This window comes from Echinops telfairi, unplaced genomic scaffold (genome assembly GCF_000313985.2).
Source record: "Echinops telfairi isolate 266 unplaced genomic scaffold, ASM31398v2 ScPeMD7_7417;HRSCAF=8455, whole genome shotgun sequence".
Classification (NCBI taxonomy): domain Eukaryota; kingdom Metazoa; phylum Chordata; class Mammalia; order Afrosoricida; family Tenrecidae; genus Echinops; species Echinops telfairi.
The window spans coordinates 4,898,392-4,915,927 of record NW_022111317.1 but is presented as its reverse complement, the minus strand read 5'-3'; the positions used below and the strand labels follow the sequence as shown (position 1 = coordinate 4,915,927).

At 60.4% G+C, this 17,536-nt stretch overlaps 4 protein-coding genes and 1 non-coding gene across 8 annotated transcripts in view; 3 read left to right on the top strand and 2 right to left on the bottom strand.

Annotated features, from left to right (window-relative positions):
* The window catches only part of CTSW (cathepsin W), a 14,119-nt gene extending 11,692 nt beyond the window's left edge, over positions 1-2,427 (top strand). For both annotated transcript variants that reach the window (XM_004713689.2, XM_045297281.1), the window contains exons 6-13: positions 127-240; positions 791-951; positions 1,043-1,139; positions 1,237-1,317; positions 1,412-1,537; positions 1,734-1,798; positions 1,894-2,085; positions 2,167-2,427. In XM_004713689.2, coding sequence (XP_004713746.2) covers positions 127-240; positions 791-951; positions 1,043-1,139; positions 1,237-1,317; positions 1,412-1,537; positions 1,734-1,798; positions 1,894-2,085; positions 2,167-2,280 — 950 coding nt within the window. In that variant the 3' untranslated portion in view covers positions 2,281-2,427. The remainder of the gene's footprint in view (positions 1-126; positions 241-790; positions 952-1,042; positions 1,140-1,236; positions 1,318-1,411; positions 1,538-1,733; positions 1,799-1,893; positions 2,086-2,166) is intronic.
* Positions 2,428-2,600: 173 nt separating this feature from the next.
* On the bottom strand, positions 2,601-6,702 carry LOC101641356 (FGF1 intracellular binding protein). The gene is made up of 10 exons (XM_004713540.4): positions 6,589-6,702; positions 6,203-6,401; positions 5,900-6,026; positions 4,720-4,820; positions 3,988-4,121; positions 3,706-3,814; positions 3,556-3,619; positions 3,207-3,293; positions 3,029-3,126; positions 2,601-2,728 (listed from the first exon to the last, which is right to left on the bottom strand). The coding sequence occupies exons 1-10, from the start codon at positions 6,671-6,673 to the stop codon at positions 2,659-2,661; spliced, it is 1,074 nt and encodes a 357-aa protein (XP_004713597.1). The 5' UTR covers positions 6,674-6,702; the 3' UTR covers positions 2,601-2,658.
* Positions 5,088-5,227, top strand: LOC115872009. The gene has a single exon (XR_004047594.1). It is a non-coding gene; the product is annotated as a U4 spliceosomal RNA (small nuclear RNA).
* Positions 6,703-8,330: 1,628 nt separating the features above from the next.
* Positions 8,331-9,252, top strand: CCDC85B (coiled-coil domain containing 85B). The gene has a single exon (XM_004713541.3). It carries the CDS (start codon positions 8,390-8,392, stop codon positions 8,996-8,998), a length of 609 nt encoding a protein of 202 aa, XP_004713598.1. The 5' UTR covers positions 8,331-8,389; the 3' UTR covers positions 8,999-9,252.
* A 726-nt stretch (positions 9,253-9,978) lies between these two features.
* Positions 9,979-17,485, bottom strand: FOSL1 (FOS like 1, AP-1 transcription factor subunit). 3 transcript variants are annotated; one of them, XM_004713542.2, is made up of 4 exons: positions 17,384-17,485; positions 14,735-14,929; positions 11,319-11,426; positions 9,979-10,905 (listed from the first exon to the last, which is right to left on the bottom strand). In XM_004713542.2, exons 1-4 carry the CDS (start codon positions 17,483-17,485, stop codon positions 10,483-10,485), a joined length of 828 nt encoding a protein of 275 aa, XP_004713599.1. In that variant the 3' UTR covers positions 9,979-10,482. The 3 variants fall into 3 exon arrangements, with proteins under 3 accessions (XP_004713599.1, XP_012862946.1, XP_012862947.1); XM_013007492.2 differs by lacking the exon at positions 11,319-11,426; XM_013007493.2 differs by lacking the exons at positions 11,319-11,426; positions 14,735-14,929 and having other exon boundaries at positions 9,979-10,902.
* Between the last annotated feature and the right edge of the window lie 51 nt (positions 17,486-17,536).

Genomic DNA, 17,536 nt, shown 5'->3' with positions numbered 1-17,536 from the left:
CTTCCTGGGCCCAGAGGTGAGCCGTGCAGCCTGGGGGCCAGGGCCTTGGGGTGAGGATGTCCAGTCAGGGGCCGCATCCTGCCCTGGAGGCTGGGAGTCAGTCTAGGGCTACTCCCTCTGGTCCAGAGCTCGCCCGCCGAGTGGACATCTTTGCCCGAAACCTGGCCCGGGCTCAGCAGCTGCAGGACAAGGACTTGGGCACAGCTGAGTTTGGGGTGACTCCGTTCAGTGACCTCACAGGTACCAGGGCTCCTCCCAGGGGCGGGGGCAGAGATACCGCTTGTCCCAGCCTGGCATGAAGATGAGAGAGCTGGTGTGTATCCCCACCTGGGGGCTGTGGTGGGGCAGGCTTCCGGCCTCCCAGGGTATCATGGGAGCTACAGGTATGGTGGGTTAAGCTTTGGGCAAGGTCAGCAGTTGGGAACCACCAGTCACTCTGCGGCGGGGGTGGGGTGGCGGGGTGGTAGTGGTGAAGCGTTCCACTCCCACGGGGGCAGTTCTACTGCCGTCATGCTGCCATGAGGTGACTTGATGGCACCGAGTTTGGTTTGGGTTTGATGGGCATAGCATGAGTAGAGCCCTTCAAACCCACCAGCTAAACACTAGCTGTCTACTTCTGCAAGCATATATTCTCCGAAGCCCCCAAGGGACAGTCCCCGTTTGTCCTGTGACTCAGAGAGGACACCCCGGCAGTGAGGGTCCAGGCGGAGTGGGACAGGGCTGGCTGTGTGGGTGTAGGGGGCGATGGGGAGCGCTGAACGGTGGCTTCAGTGACCCTGTTGGTCCTCAGAGGAGGAATTTGGCCAGATGTACGGGCACCAGCAGGTGCCTGCCACAGCCCTCCACATGAGCCGGCAGGTTGGGTTTGGACCTGAAGCTGGGGAGAAGCTGCCGCCCTCCACCTGTGACTGGCGGAAGCAGGAGTACATCATCAAATCAGTCAGGGACCAGGTAGCGGCCCCTCCTGGACCCCAGGGGCGGGCAGCCGGTGGCAGTGGAGAGGAAGGCCACCCTGTCCCCAACCCCATCTTCTCCCCACTAGAAGAACTGCAACTGCTGCTGGGCCATCGCAGCGGCGGGCAACGTGGAGGCCCTGTGGGCCATCGAACAGAGAACGTCCGTGGAAGTCTCTGTGCAGCGTATGCTCGGGAGATGGGGGCTGGGCGTGACTGGGGAAGGGGGGGGGTGAGTGTCCTCCCAGGGCCAGGCCACCCGAGCTGTCCCTTCTTGCCCCAGAGCTGGTTGACTGTGACCGCTGCGGTGGGGGCTGCACTGGTGGCTTTGTCTGGGACGCCTTCATGACTGTCCTCAATTACAGTGAGTGGACCGCAGGAGGCGGGTAGCGTGGGGGGCTTGGGCTACAGCAAAGGGGGAGGGCTGGGAGCCCAGTCTCCCTTCTTTCCCCCCACAGGCGGCCTAGCCAGCGAGAAGAAGTACCCATTCAAGGGGACCTTCAAACCCCACCAGTGCCGGGCTAACAATTTCAAGAAGGTGGCCTGGATCCGGGATTTCATCATGCTACAGGACAACGAGCAGCGTGCGTGCGGGCGGGCGGGGACGGGGTGTTGGGGGATGGGGCCGGGTGGGTGGGCAGCACGTCAGGCCAGCCCAGAGAGGGAAGGAAGGGGCCAGGGGAGCAAAGACTCTACCTGTCCTTGGCCCAGGTGCTATGGGCGGGGCAGCTGGGTGGGCAGGCCTGATCTGATCCCCAGTCGCCCCTCCCCTCCCTCCAGTAATTGCCCAGTACCTGGCCATCCACGGCCCTATCACTGTGACCATCAACTCGAAGCTGCTGCAGGTGGGCTTCAGCCGGGAAGGGGGGGCGGGGGGTGGGTGGCATGCAGAGGGGATTGGCCCCAGCTCAGCCCCTCAGCTCCGGCCCCTCCCGCACAGCAATACCGGAAAGGGGTGATCAAGCCCACGCCCGACACCTGTGACCCCCGGTTTGTGAACCACTCGGTCCTGCTGATGGGCTTTGGTCAAACCAAGAGGACATGGACAGAGACACGGCAGGGCGGGACACAGGGCCGCCCTATCCCGTACTGGATTCTGAAGAACTCCTGGGGGCCCAACTGGGGCGAGGAGGTGAGAATGCATGACCTGCAAAGGGGTGGGGGCTCGGGGTAGGCTGGGTCCCACCCAGCCCTGATGCTCGTTAATTCCTAGGGCTACTTCCGGTTACACCGAGGGAGTAATGCCTGCGGCATCACCAAGTACCCGTTCACGGCCCGGTTGGGCAAATCAACTGTGCGCCCAGTCCACTGTCCTCCCGCTTCCTGAGAGTCCCGCCCCTCCCCTCCCTGCTCTGCTCGCTTCTGTTGTGGTGCCAGCTGCCTGTCCTGGCGCCACCCCAAGGCTCCTGCCTGTCTTCCCCATCTTCTGACTAAGCCTGAATAAACCAGAACCACAGGCCCCCGGCTTCTGCGAGGATCTGGCTGCGCTGGGCTTGGGGGATAAGAACAAATACCATTTTCTCCCTCAGAGACCCAGGTCTCCATGGGGCTGTTACATGTGTCGAGCCGACCCCTCATGCGGCACTTACAGGACACACACACACACACACACACACACCACACCACCCCCCAAAGCAAGGCCTGGTCTCCAAACTCTTGGCAGCTTTATTGTCAAGGGTGGCAGGCGGTGGAGGGTACAGGGTCCTCATTCATGGTACAGTCGCAGGAGGCAGCCCCTGAGGGTGCCCATGTAACGGTCCCACAGGGCCTGGAACCTGGAAGGACAGCAGGGACAGGGACGGTGATGAGGGCTGAAGTACTGCTTGGCGTGGCGGCCCCGATCACTTGTTAGAGGCCCCGTAAGTGAAGCATCCTCCCCGGTTTTACTGAGGGAAACCCAGGCAGAGAGGCGAAGTCATTGACCCACGATCTCACAGCTGGGAGCCAGGCCCACAGAGAGAGGGGTCCCCGGCCCCAGGCGGCAGGGTGGGAGCCAAGCATGCTGAAGAGCCAGGCCTGGCACGTGGCAGCCTGCAGCGAGGCCACTTGGGCGGGAGGGCTGGGGGGTCTCTCACCGGAAGCCGTCCAGGGAGTGGACGGATGCCGAATACTGATTCAGGAAGAGCCGCACGTCACCCAGCGGCCAGTGGTCGGAGCGGCAGGGTTCCACAAACTGGGGACCCAAGGGGACATTTAGCATGTGCTCCGGCCAACTGGGGGTCTGAGGGTGGTGATGGGGACAGGGCCGCTCACCTTCTCCACCAGGTCCACAAACAGGTCTCGGACATCCTTATTGTGGGTCAGCTTGGCGGCCACGTTCACTAGCCCTCGGGACAGGTTCTGTGGGGCAAGAGTCCTGGGAGTTCTGTCTTCTGCCCTCCGTGGTTTGGGGCCAGGGGGGGGGGGGACTGAGCCCAAAGGCTGGGGGAGGCACAGACCCTTCCCCACATCTGACCTCTTCCCTGTCCAACTGCCACCCCCCCTCCCAGGCCTACAGAGGGGGGGGGGGGCAGCACCGCCACCTGCCAGCCACTCTCAGGCATGGCTGGAGTTGGCCGGAGGCAATAAGGCAGATGGCTGGGGGCCCGACTGGGCCACAGACCTTGAAGTTGGCTTCCATTTCAGAGAAGACACCAAGCTTTCCCCGGAGGGCAGTACACACCAGGCTGGGGGAGAGGGGCGGAGGAACAGGGTCAGCTCTAGAGTCCCCCAGCCCCCCTAGGGCTCATTTCAAGGCCCCTCCTGTGGACACCTCTTGTGCAGGTCCAGCAGGTCCTTGTCCGCCACTAGCACCTTGAGCTCCTTCAAGTCCTGGAGAAACTCCTTGTCCAAGTCCACGTCCATGTCATCCACCTGGGAGTCTGGGGGCCGGGAGGCGGGGTGATCAAAGCTCCAGTCAGGACGGCCACCTCCCCCGGCTCCCCCACCACCTCTGGGTCCACGGACTGAGGACGAATGGCACCTCACAGAAGGAAGCCCTCAGTCAGAGGGTGTGCGGGGGTGCAGGCACCTGGCACCTCAGTGGGGGGCTCACCGACAGCGCCGAGGGTCCAGTGCTGGATCATGAGCTCAGCACAGAAGGCAAAGTCGCCAAAGCTCAGATACTGCAGTTTCTTTTTCCCCGTCTCAAAGCGGTTGTTGGCAAAGAAGACGATGGCCGCATAGTCCCTGCAGTGAAGCCAGGCCAGGGCCCCAGGGCGCTGGAAATGCCTTCTTAGCAAGCAGCTGCCCCCCTACCAGTCTGGCTAGATATTCGAGCCCTGGTCCCTGTCTGCTCTAACTTCCTTGGTGACTACTCTCACTTCTCATCTGGGCGAGGGATGGTCTCTGCCCAGGCTTCCTAAGGGACCCAAGAGAGACCATAACAAGATGACCATCATGTACTTACTGGTTATGTGTTGGGCTGCTAACTTCAAGGTCTGCAGTTTGAAACCATTAGCCACTCCGAGGAATTAAAGTGGGGCTTTCTACCCTCTTAGAGAGTTACCATCTCGGGCACCCACAGGGGCAGTTCTACCCTGTCCTAAAGGATGGCTATGTGTTATCGACTCGATGGCAGTGCTAGGTGCAGTGCCCAGGGCTTTACGGGCAGCGTCTGAGTTTATCTTCACAGCCAAAACCCTGCTGACCAATGGCCAGGCTGGATTAGAACCCAGGTTGGCTTGGTTCAAAACATGGCCCACATGACCGTATTCCCAGCACAGGTCGGGGGTGGGGGTTGGAGGGATACGGGAGGCGGGCAGCGGCTCCTTGCCCAGCCCCTCACCTGGCCAGCCGGTCGGAGAGAAGGAAGTGCTGCTGAATATTATCCACCAGGGAGCCCCGCATTTCCTCCACCACTTTGAAGACTCGCTTAAAGTTGTCGAACTGCAGGGTAGTGGAGGGAGGAAACAGGGTCGACACTCAGCCAATGAACAACTTACTGCAGCCCAGCTATGCCCTGACCACACAACCCAGCAAAATCAGCACCTGTTAATCCAACTTAGGGTCTCCTCTCAACTCAACACACAGCCCCCAGGGAGTGCCAATGGTTATGCCCTCAGCCATTAACCAAAGGTTGGCAGTTCAAACCTGCCCAGGGGCATTTCGGAAGACAGGCCTGGCCAATCTGCTTCCGGAAGCTCACAACCTTGAAAAGCAGCACAGTGGCAATATCGTAGCCAATGAGGTCTACCGTGGTGTGATTATTGCTAATTGAAAACTTTTCCCACTACCCCGCCATGACGACTTGAAATATAGTCAGCATTGGCAATTTTTGACGGTCTCCACAGAGACTGAATAAAAAAAAAAAAACAGACGGGAGTTGGAACTGACCGGAGAAACGGCTAACATCAGCTCAATGGGTGTTTACCACCTTCTGCCACCTTGCCTCAGCATTCACTCGATCCTGCCTTTAAGTCCAACCCTATTCTAGCTCCATGCTCTCCGATCCCCCAGGATGTGCTGGGGGATCCAGAGCCCAGAGAAGAAGATATACTAAAGGTCCTCAGGGAGCTCATGGGAGACACAAGGCAAAGGCATGGAGGGGCCAGAGTCAGGGCTGCGGTGTCATCAGACCAGACACCCTGCTTTGGATCGAAGCGGCAGAACTGGCCCCAAACAGTGCCTTCCACGTAGGAGCAGCAACACGAGGAAAAGGAAACCTGGGAGGGAGGGAAATGTCCGAGGCCAGTGGCTCACAGGAGCCTAAAGTTCAAAACGCATGCGTGGCAGGTGTGCTGTCCAAGAACTGGCAGGTGCCAACGGTGACTGATGGGTGTGAGGAAGTCCTGAGCAGGACTGGGCTTTGGGAAGGTCATTCTGGCCAGAATAGGGGATGCATTTCAAGGGGCGCAGAAAGAGGAGGCTAGGCGTGAAAACTGTGGTCATGGATTGAGGAGGGGGTGCTCAGTGGCCAAAGGGATGGTGCCGGGAAGGCTGCCGACAGAAGGGGCGTGAGTGCCCACCTGTCTTCGGCAGCTCTTGAGAGTGATGCCTGTCTTGGTGCTGATGTCGTCCAGGTCTTTCTTGGTGCCCTTGGACAGCTTTTTGCCCAGTACTTCTCGAACAAAGGCCTCGTCGAAGGTGTAGTACCTGCATGCACCCGGGAGAGGTACACCGAAGCCCCTCCGTCAAAAGGGGAAAGGCGCTCCTGGCTCCCTCGGCTCCCAGCTGGTCCCCGGGGCCTGCAGGGTTAGGTTCCGCCCCCTCCCAGGGCCTCAGTTCCCGCCAGTGAAATAGGCCGAGGGTCGCCCGGGCTGCGGTGGCACCTCTCGATGAGCAGCGCCTGCCGGGAGGGCGGGATCTGGTAGATGAGCTGGTGCAGCAGCTTGGGCGGCGCGTGCAGCAGGCGCTCCAGCATGTGGAAGGTGCGGTAGTGGTCCATGGTGTCGCTCTGCAGCACGGCTGCTGTGGCGCCGGTCTGCTCCAGGATGCCCGAGCGCACCCGCAAGGCCACCGCGTCGCTCACTGGGGAGTAGGCGCCGGCATTGGGGCCCCCAGAGGCTCTCTAGGGATCCCAGCCTCGACCCTCCTACTCTGGTTACTCCCCCCGCTCGCCCCGTCCCCTTCCCAGTGGGAAGAGGGAGCCCTGGCCCCGCCCCTTCTCCCACCCCGCTGCACCCGAGGGGGCCCCCAGGAGATCCCACCCACAGACCCGAGTAGCCATCTAGCCAGAGGCGATACACATCCTCGTCGATGAGGGTCGTGTTCCCTACGAAGATGTCCAGCTCGCTGGTCATGGCGACGCCCAGGCCCGGGCGCCGAAGCTGCGCCCCAAGCAGGAGCGAGCACCGCCCCGGCCGGGCGCGCCGCCGCCGGGCCACTTCCGGGAGCGCCGAGATTCCGCTCCGGGCACCCGGAGCCAGTGAGGGACCACTTCCGGGACACGCTGCCGGGGCGGGGCCGCGGGTAGTTGGAGGAGAGGAGGCCCCGGCGGTGGAGTCACCCTTCCAACCGGCGGGAAGGGGGCTGCCTGGCTCCTCGGTGCCCTCCACCCGGGCTTATCAGAGGGTGCCCGAGTCGAGGTCTCTGGCCAGCCTCTTCTGCCCCCTCCACTGTGCTCTCACTCGCTCCTAGATGTTCTCCCGCCTTCTCCATCTTCCGCGGGCCCTCCCCACTTTTAGCTACCTCCTAAGTACAGGAGTATCCCAGGGCTCGACCCTCTCTTCTTCAAAGAATGGTGGGTGGCCTGATTTCCAGGGACCCGTGCTAGGAGCCTCCCGTTCACCCTAAGACACCCCCTCTTCCTAGGGTTTCGACCACAAATTTCCCTGGCCTCCCCTGCACCCCCCAGCCCATCCCACACAGAGCAGCCTGAACCAAGGAACTGTTGACGACGTTACTCTTCTGCTTAAAATCCTGCGGGTCTGTGGGAACTCCCCAGTCTGGCATTGACCTTTAGACTGACTTCCTTTGCAACCTTCTCGCTCTCTAGCCTCGTTCTTCCTGCAGCTATCTTAAAAAAATATATATATATCTTTTTTAATCTAACGAGTTTCACTGTTGCTAAAGCACCTAGGCGTTCTCAAGCGCCAGTGTAGTTCCTTGTGCCGTGAAGCAGCGAGCAACCCAATCCCTGATACACCTCTCTCTTTCCTTGACCAATTCCTATGCATCTTTCAGCCCCTAGGCTGCTGCTTCTCTTGCGAAATCTTTCTGAAAGTCCTCCGGACAGTCCCGTCCCCGTCCGCCCCCGCCTCAAAACACACACACACACACAATTTGCTTTTTGTTTTAATAGTCTGCCAGGTCAATTGCGACTTCTTTGAGAACAGGATTAGGATCTTGGTCAAGTTTATTTCTGCTGCGTGGGCCTGACACACAAAACACTGAATAGACGAGTCCTTTTGAGCGTCACCCCCATCCCCACCCCCACCCCACCCCTGAGAAGGAAGCACTCCGTGGTAGAACGGGAAGCTGGCAGGGCACTCAGAGCCGACTGTGTTCCGAGGAGCGGGTAGCGATGCTCAAGGAGCCGAGACTCCAGCTGAAACTGAGCTAGGTGAGACCTCAAGATCAGTTTGGGCTCCGTCCTTCCCCGAGCGGACCCGGGAGGGCGAAGCCACAGTCTCGGTTCCCCAGGAGGCAGAGGCTTAGGCTCTAGCTGGAGGAGCGAAGCGCCCAGCTGCGGATTGAGACTGGCGCGGAGGATGAGGATGCGGAGGATGCTCCTCTGCGAGACTGGCGTCAGGGCCACCGCGGTCGGGAGTGGGCGGGAGAAAGGCTGCCAAGAATAGGCCCCGCCCCTTTGGCGGAGAACCCCTTGGATTGGCTGTTCCTGTTGCGACGTCACGAGGACCCGCCCCGCCGCGTGCCCACCCCCGGGCCGCGGCGACTGCCTTTGCTGCCACTGGTAGCCGCCCGCGAGCCGGAGCCGGGGCCCGAGCGGCGCCGGGCCGTCGCGGGGCTCCAGGGCGGCGGCGGCGGCGGGCGATGCTCCAGTGGTCGAAGCAGCCATGGAGGCCGAGGCGGGCGGCCTGGAGGAGTTGACGGACGAGGAGATGGCGGCGCTGGGCAAGGAGGAGCTGGTGCGGCGTCTGCGGCGGGAGGAGGCGGCGCGCTTGGCGGCGCTGGTGCAGCGCGGCCGCCTGATGCAGGAGGTGAATCGGCAGCTCCAGGGCCACCTGGGCGAGATCCGCGAGCTCAAGCAGCTCAACCGGCGCCTGCAGGCTGAGAACCGCGAGCTGCGCGACCTCTGCTGCTTCCTGGACTCGGAGCGCCAGCGCGGGCGGCGCGCGGCGCGCCAGTGGCAGCTCTTCGGGACCCAGGCGTCCCGGGCTGTGCGCGAGGACCTGGGCGGCTGCTGGCAGAAGCTGGCGGAGCTGGAGGGCCGCCAGGAGGAGCTGCTGCGGGAGAACCTGGCACTTAAGGAGCTCTGCCTGGCGCTGGGCGAAGAGTGGGGTCCCCGCGGCGGCTCCAGTGACGCTGGCGGCTCCGGCCCCGGGCCGACCCCGGAGCTCGCCCTGCCCCCCTGCGGGCCCCGCGACTTGGGCGATGGGAGCTCCAGCACCGGCAGCGTGGGCAGCCCGGATCAGCTGCCCCTGGCCTGCTCCCCTGATGACTGAGGGCGCAGCTTCCTGGCCACCGGAGCCCGCCCGGATTGCTCCCTGCACGCCGGGATTTCGGTGGACCTCGGGACCAGGACGCCGCCCCGGCTTTGCCCGAGAGGCGGCCGGCATGGACTCAGAAACTCTGACACCGAAGGGAGCCCCTCACTCTCACGGGTGGGGCGACAATGGGACTGGAGGCTGGCACGGATGACCCTCCGGGGGCTGGGTGGGGACGAATAAACTGGGTCGGAAGCGGGCCCCAAGGCTTACGGCTTATTCGGTGTGTTTGGGACTCGCGGGGGGGCTGGGTCGAAGGCAGGGGTGTTGAGACAGGGTTCCCACCCCCCTCGGAAGGGCTGTAGAGCTAAGGTAACTGGCATCCCCTTTGCCTCGAGGCTGGGGTGGGGTGGGGGATGGTGACACACGCCACCGACTTCCTTCGTGGGGCTGTGGGCTAGGCCCTGATACCGACCCTGCAGTGACTTCCTAACTTTCCTGTCCAAACAATGGGGCAGGAAGCAGGTGTTGGAGACTAACAACTCATTGGTTTGAGGCTTGGAAGGGGCATTGGACAGGCCAGCACTGGGGGGAGCCTGGAGGAGGAGACTCTCTGGCCCCTTTCTTCCGCAGCCCAGGAGATGAGGCCAAGCAGATGTAACCCCATTTTTCGGGCAGCCAAAATTCAGAGATAGCAAAGGATTTGCCCAAGGTCATGGCTGAGAGTAGGTGGAGCTGAGCTCGGAGCCTAGTGCTCCCTGCTCCAGAAGGTTCCCTCCGTTAGCTCTGGGAGCCAAAGAAACACCCCAGACCAGCGCTTCAAGGCTTTTTATTCCATTTGACAGGTTTCTACAAAAATACTCTCTTTAGGAAAATAAATAGCAGCTACCCTGGCTGGGTGGGCTTGGGTTTCCTGGAGCTAAAGGCCTCTCCGAGCTGGGGCTGCAGGTCAGCTCATCACCAAGCCTCTGACACCCTCTGTTTTGGAAGGGCTGTTTTGGAAGGGCTGTTTTGGAGGGGCTGGCAAAATGCTTTGGTCCAATCAGCTGGTGCTACTGGCAGTGGGGCTGGGTGAGTTAGTGTTCTAGGTTGGTACAGCCACAACGTCTGTAGGAAGTAGGGTTGGGTGAGTGATCAGAAGAGGGTGATAGGAGACAGACTGTGGGGGTGGATCTGGAAGAGGTTAGGGCTCCCGAGGGCCTCAAAGACTCTACACGGTTTCTTTGGACAGCCAGAAGGTCTCTGGCCCAAGCAGGAGGAAATAGTCTTGTCTCATGTCCGTGCAAATTGTGGCAGAGGGGCCATCTTATGAGGAACCAGGGACAGCTTTAGTGGCCCCAAGTTGGCTCCCTCTTGAAGCAAAAATGTTGAGTCTCATCTGGAGGGAGGGAGATGTCTCTGCTGGTGTTGGGAATAGACTTTGGTCCAGGCCAGCTGGACCAGTGGAGGAGGGAGGGGAGCGGGGTGGGGGGTGTTGACTACAGGGAGGAGGCTGGAGCAACTCACAGAGCAAGGAGCGTGGGGGAGCCCAGAGGGTCAGAGGATGGGTCCCCACTGCTGCTGCTACTCCTGCGATGGGCCGAGGCACAGGGCTCTGGGGTGCTGGGGTAGGTGAAGACCAGGCTTGGGGTGAACGGAGTCAGGGAGGGTGTGGTCATGAGCGTGGGAGTGTGCAGAGCCTCGGGTTCCAGCACCGGCCCCGGGGAAAGGGAGATACAAGGCACCGGGCGAGAGGGGGCCGGGGGGCTGGTGGTAGCGCCTGAGCCGCTCGGGCCCTCGGCGCCGCTCTCCTCCTCCGCCTGTTCGGGGATTTTGCAGATGGGGCGGTGGGCTTCCAGTACCAGCTCCAAGCGCTCCTTCTGCTTCTGCAACTCCTCGATCTCTCGCTGCAGCTCCGACTTTTCATCCTCCAATTTGTCGGTCTCCTGTGGAGAGTCGGGAGGGGAGTCAAGAAGAGGAGGGCGGAATGCGCTGCAGCTTGGGGGCGCGGCGGTGGTGGTGATGATGGAGTAGTTGGAAACCCCCCCCCCCGCGTAGGGCTGGACTACAACTCCCATGAGGCCGTGGGAGAAATGGGCACGCCTCCCATCGGGCCTGGGGGCGTTCTACCAGGGCGGGGTCGGCCAGCGCCCTGCTCCGAGACCAGCCCTCGTTAACCTTAGGGAAGAGCCAGGGACCGCATTGGTCTCTGGTACACAGGTGCACTGCAACGAAGGTTCTCTCGCTTCTCTTCGCCCTTTTCCCTGAAGGACTCCCCTTCCGTTAGGGATTCGGGCTCCCCTGGTCCCCACGAGCGTCCCTCGAAGGCTGGGGGGTGAGGATGGGGGGCCGGACTCACAGCTTGCAGGAAGTCTGTCAGCTCCTTCCTCCGGTTCCGACACTTGGCGGCCGCGAGCTTGTTCCGCTCTCGCCTCACTCTGCGGCGCTCCTCCTCCTCGGGGCTCATCTGGTGGGGTGCAGGGGAGGGGTCGAAGGTGAGGCGCCTCTGGTGCCCACGGGGGCGGAGGGCAGGGTTTAGAGGCTACCCACAACCGTCGGGCGCCCGCTCTCGCGCTGAGCAGGCAGCTTTCCTGAGGCTTGACCCCCCACCTCGGCCTCTTAGGAATTCTCTCACCAAGTAAGCCCCCCTCCACATGCCCTTAAAGGCCGCTCCTCATTGCTCAGGACTCAGCTAAAATGCCCCCAACTCCAGGAAGCCTCTCCCACACCCCACCCCACCCCCAGCCAGAAATGGGCTGGGCTCCTTTGAGACCTGGGCCAGGGCCCCCCTTCCCTCCCCTTCCCCTGGACCCTCTTCATTTCCCAATCTCCATAAGCAAACCTCCTCCCTATGGACTGTGGACACTAGAGGGGGGCAGTGAGTACTGCAGCGGACGTTCTAGTTTACTAGGAACCCGCTATCCCAGCCCCTGTGCAGAGGACCAGGCTTCCCTCCACTTCTGGAGAGTGACCGGCTCGGAAACCCACAGGGCAGTTCTTCCTGTCCTACAGGGTCGCCGCGCTGTGGGTTGGTGTCAGCTCACTGGCAGTGAGTTTGTTTACTTTTGCAGGAGAGTGGGAGAGGGTGAGGCTGTCCCATAAAGGGTTACAGTCTCAGAGAGCAGTGGTTCTCAATCTGTGGGTCACGACCTCTTTTGGGTCAAATGGCCCTTTCACTGGGGTCGCCCGATTCATAACAGTCACAAAATGACAGTGATGAAGTAGCAACGAAAATCATTTGATGGTTGGGGGGTCACCACAAGATGAGGACCTGTATGAAAGGGCCGCGGCCTGAGGAAGGTTGAGAACCACTGTATAGAGAGTCACTATGAGTCAGAGTGCATGGCAGTGAGTTTGGGTTGGGCTTGGGATAGCAGGAGCAAGGTAAGGCTGTCTGCTCCCATGAAGATTTACACTCTCACAATGGATACACCAGCAGTGTGGCAAAGCAGGTCTCAAAGGAACCTCAAGCTCTAGCGACGTGACCCACGGGTCAGCTGTCCCACAGGTAGTGTAGCTCACAAGCTGAGGCAGAGAACTAGCTTAAGCAGCCACACGCTGGTCCAATCACCAGAGAGCAAGAGAGAGAGAGAGACAGGGCTTGCCAAGCCATTTATCTCTTTGCCCTCTGATCAAACTGTGACCTTATTAATCCCACATGTTCCTCTTGACCAGGTTGGCACAATAAACCTATCACATATGCCAATAAAACCGTTTTAATTAAAAAAAACAAACAAATAAGATGAAACCCCCACGGGGGCATTATCTGTCCTATGGGGTCTCTCAGACGAGGAATCAGCTGGATGCCCTTGAGTTTGGTCTGGTATCACTGTCACGGAACCCCTGCCCACTCAGTTACCCTATAGGACAGGGCAGACAGGCTCCGTGAGCTTCAGAGACAACTTTAGGGGAGTTGACGGTCCCATCTTGCTCCCGCTGGTTTTTGGTACTCTGCTAAAGCAGAGGAGCCCTGGCTAAGCCCTGGCTGAGGACTCAGTTGCTAACTGAAAGGTGGGCAGTTCAGACCCACCAGCCCCTTGTCTGTGGGGAGAAAGATGTGGCACTTCTGCTTCAGTCAAAATTTACAGGCCTGGAAACCCTATGGGTCAGTGCTACCTTTGCTATAGGGTCACTATGAATTAACGACTGGTAGCAATACAGGAGCCCTGGTGGAGTAGTGGCTAAAGAGCTTGGCTGCTAATCTAAGGGCTCAGTTCAAGTCCACCCATGAGCGACAAGACCTGGTACTCTGACTCCTTCAAAATTCACAGCTTGGGAAACCCCATCAGACAGTTCTAGTTGATGAGGATCACTGAGGTGAATCAATTCAAGGACACACAGGAACAAAAGTGAATTGCTAGCTAAGGGTTTCACCTGATTCTTCACCCCCACTTGCCATGTGAGTCCCAGAAACTCCAGAAGGGTAAATTCCTCTGTAAGGTCCCTGCGCAGGAATTAGAATCCACACCCTCTAGTTGGCATTGGCTGGCTGATGGAGACCAATCCCCCAAAGGACCCATTCTCAGCCCCAACCTGGGACACCTCAGAGTGCTTAGGGACAAAGAGTCAACCTCGGGCCAGAGCTGGAGTCCAGGAGAGAATGGCATGACCCCTGGCTTGCCTCACTCTGGTCCCTGTCCATTCTGTTTCTGAGAACATTCATCCCTGGCCCATCCCACATCTTTCCTAGGACCTCATACTCTACCCAGCAGTTAATTGGCACAAGCTTTGCAAACTTCCCCTCACCTCACAGATCAAAACACCCTAAGGAGAGGACAGAGGAGCAACCCCTAACTCTTACTAACCTTTCAAGCCTCCAGCTCACTCCCAGGCTGGGGAGGCGAGAGGCTCTTTTTATTAACCCTTAAAGCCCTTGCCCCCTCTCACATCGATTTATTCTGGGAAGGACTTCAAGCTTCCTGGCAGCTGCTCAGGTGAACCTGTGGCATTGTGGCTGGGAACTGCCTTTGAGGTTGGACACACCTGGACTCATTGTTCACTACTTGGGTGACCTCGGGCCAGTCACTGTCCTCCTCTGTGCCTTTGTTTCCTCCACTGTAACGTGTGGAGAACGTGAGTCCATTCCCCACAGGGCTTTGATAAGCATTCAGTGAGATAGGGAAACTGAGGCCCAGAGAGTCACCGCAGGGAATTCTCTTTTCTGCTCTCTCTCAGAAGCTGGGCAGAGGCCTGGAGGCGTCAGCCCTTTGCTCTGCCCATCAGTGTGTGTGGGGCGGGGTGGGTGGGGGGTGGCACCCTGGGGTCCACTCCATTTACTGAGTGCCTCCTCACCCCTGTCTTTCTTCTGGAGTCAGCCCCTCCTTCCTCCTAGGGCTTTACCTTGCCTTCCTCTCTGCCTACGGAGATCCTAGCCTGAGATTGAACCCCCTTCTAGGCTGACACAAGAGCCAGGGTGGTGGTGTGCTGCAGTGGTTACATGTTGGGCTGCTAACCACCACCAGCTGCTTCTCAGGAGAAAGACAAGGATTTCTACTCCCGGAGAGAGTTACAGCCTCAGAAACTCACGGTCCTGTAGGCTCCACGACAGTGACTTTGGCTTTGGGCTCCAGCACACATGTTCCCCTCTTCCAGCAACCTTTCCCTGAGCAGCAGTGACCTTGCCAAGGGCTCCAATCGTCCTCTGCCTTGGGAAATACTGCTAGTGAGCCAGCCTTCCCGCCTTCCAAGTGGCCCCCGTGCTGGCAGGAGCTTGTCCTCAGCTCCCTAGCAGCCCTGTGGGCATCAGAAGCAGGACCCAGCCCCTCTGTTCCTTACCTGGTCACAGGTCCGGCGCCTCACTCCTGGAGGTGGGCCCAAGGCCCGGATGACGCCTGGTCGGGGCAGCGAGGGGCTAAAGTGAGGGTAGCCCAGAGACCTGGGGTAGCTGCTGGGCCCCAGAAAGTGAGGCTGCACCATCCACTGCAGCTCCTGGCTGCTGCTCAGGGCGTTGAGGCTTGATACAAGGTGGAACTTCTGGGGGAGGAGACATGGAGAGCCAGGGATAAGGGTTAAGTGGCAGCTAGTGGCTTCCAGAAGCTACGCTGCCATCCACCCCCAAAGCAGCTGCTGATTCTAGGAGACCAGAAAGAGCCCAGCTGACTGACTGGGTGGCAAATCCCATCTCGGGTGCTGTGTGACTTTGTGCAGGTCACATAACCTCTCTGTGCCTCTGTTTTCCCATTCCAGCGAAGATGTCTAAGGTGTGACCTGCCTGCCAGGCACTGTCCTGACATTGATACATATGCTTTGCACCACAGCCCTCGGAGGGCAGATCTGGCTTTCTCTTCCTGTCTAGTCAGGGCAAGAGTTGCCTGCACATACACTGGCTAAGTGAGAAGTGAGCCCAGGCTCTAGGTTAGGGGTTCTCAACCTTCCTAATGCCACAACCCTTTAATACAGTTCCTCATGTTGTGGTGACCCCCCCCCCCCAACCATAGAATTATTTTCATTGCAACAGGAGTGGGAATAGAGATACCAAAAGGGTAGGGGGAAGTGGGGAGGGAGGGGGCACCGATCACAATGAATGGCACACAATCACACACCCCCAGTCAGGGGGAAGAACAATAGAAACCAGAGGGGAAGGGAGACAGGGGTCTGAGTGAGATTTGAAAATAATTGACAATCTACAATCAACCAGGGGGCCAGGAAGGCTTGGTTGGGGGTGGGGAAGGGAGGGAAAAAAAGGAGCAGCTGATCCCAAGGGCTCAATGGAAAGTAAATGTCTAGAAAAGAACGATGGAGTATATGCACGAAAGTCGGATACAATTGATGTATGGTTTGTAGCAAGAGTTGTAAGAGCCCCCCATAACATGAATGTTCAAAAATTATTTTCGTTGCTACTTCCTAACTGTAATGTTGCTGCTGTTATGAATCAGGCCACCCCTGTGAAAGGGTCCTCAGGCCCCCAAAGGGGTCTAGACCCACAGGTTAAGAACTGCTGCTCTAGGTGGCCAGGCTCCAGTCTTGTCCTCCCCCTCCCCTGTACCCTGCCAGGCTGCCACACTTCCCAGCGCAGGGTGGCTGTGAGAATCAAGTGAGGGACCCGGTGACAGCTTGGTAAGTGGCACTCACCCGGTGCTCAGGGGAATGTGACACAGGGCTGGCCTCAGGCCATCTCTGCCCTAAGCCTGGCTCACCTGCTTCTTGGCGGTGTGTCCCTGGGGAAGCTATTTACTTTCAGCATGCCTCAGTTTCCTCATTTATAACAGCCATAGGCCAGGAGTCTACCATTTAACAGATCCTCGGAAGGACCTTTTAATAACGTGGAAACTAGTGTCTAAGTGACTTGCCCTGACTCCTTTCTGGCACAGATCCATGGGGGGCTTTAGATGGGAGGCGCTCCAAGAGGTGGGGCAGGCTAGCACCTTCCCGGGCACACCACACAAGATAAATACTAGGCCAAGGGTTTCTGAGATAATTTCTGCCCGGCGATCCTAACAATGGATTGGGCCAAGGGCTCTTTGTTCTGGGAGGAGAACTGAGTTCGAGACCTAGAGCCGGGCCCTGGGTGTGGGCCGCCCAGTCGTCCGGGAAGCTCTCCGCAAGCCCAGGCAAGTCCCGACAGCGGTGGCCTGGCTCAGGCTGCTGGCCCAGTGGCCCGGTAACCCCAGTTGCGGGCCAGAGGTACCGCTGGCGGCAGCATCGCCTGCTCAGAGGTAGTCGGGCCCCCGGGTGCTCCGGGCCAGGAAGGGAGGGGCGCCGGGGGTGACTCAGCCGCCGTGACTCGGCCGCCGTGACTCGGCGGAACGGACGCCCGCTCCTTCCCTCCCCTGGCGACACGTGCTCGCTCGCAGCCCCTTGACAGGAAGTGGGCACCTGTAGCTTCCCTTTGGGGGTCCCCCCCGCCGGCAGGGGCGCCGCGCGCCGCCGTTGGAGCGGAGGGTCGGGGCGCCGGCGCTGTCCGCGGCGGTGACGCTGCGCGCATCCCGAGGTCCCGAGACCTCGCGGGCTCCGCGGCCCCGTCGGGGACGGGGGTTGCACGCGGGTCTCCAAGAGCGCACCAGACTCCACTGCACGGGCGGCAGACCCCGGAGCGGAGCGTGTCCCGGGCGAGTTGGGGAGGGAGGGCCAGACACACCGACAGACGCACGGCCGCCGGCAGCACCGAGTTCCCAGTGCCCAGAGACAGCGCCCCTCCGATCCAGCGGGGTGACGGCGGCTAACCCAAGTGTCCCCCTGGAAGGGGGCAGGAGGGAAGGAGGGTCCAGGGACCGGGAGAATGACAGCCGGCGGCGGCGCGAGGAAGGGGGCTGACCGCAGGGGACGTCCTCGGGTGGTGGTCCCGCGCGTCTCCCCAGCTCCTGGGTCCTGGAGCGCACTTGGCGCCTGGACAACGGGAATGACCCCCCCTCCACCCCTGGCGCTTCTCCGGTCCCCGTCCCGAAGCGGATCCCGGCGTGCCGGGCGCTGTCCGCCCCGTCTCACCTGCTGGGTGGCCGCCTGCGCCGAGGCGGGGCCGTGCGGCGGGTTGCCATAGGCGCCGGCCGACCCCGCGCTGGGCCCGGGGTCCCCGAAGTCTCGGAACATGCCCGGGGCTGCGGCAGGCCGGCACTGGGTCCTGACTCACGCGCTCCGCGG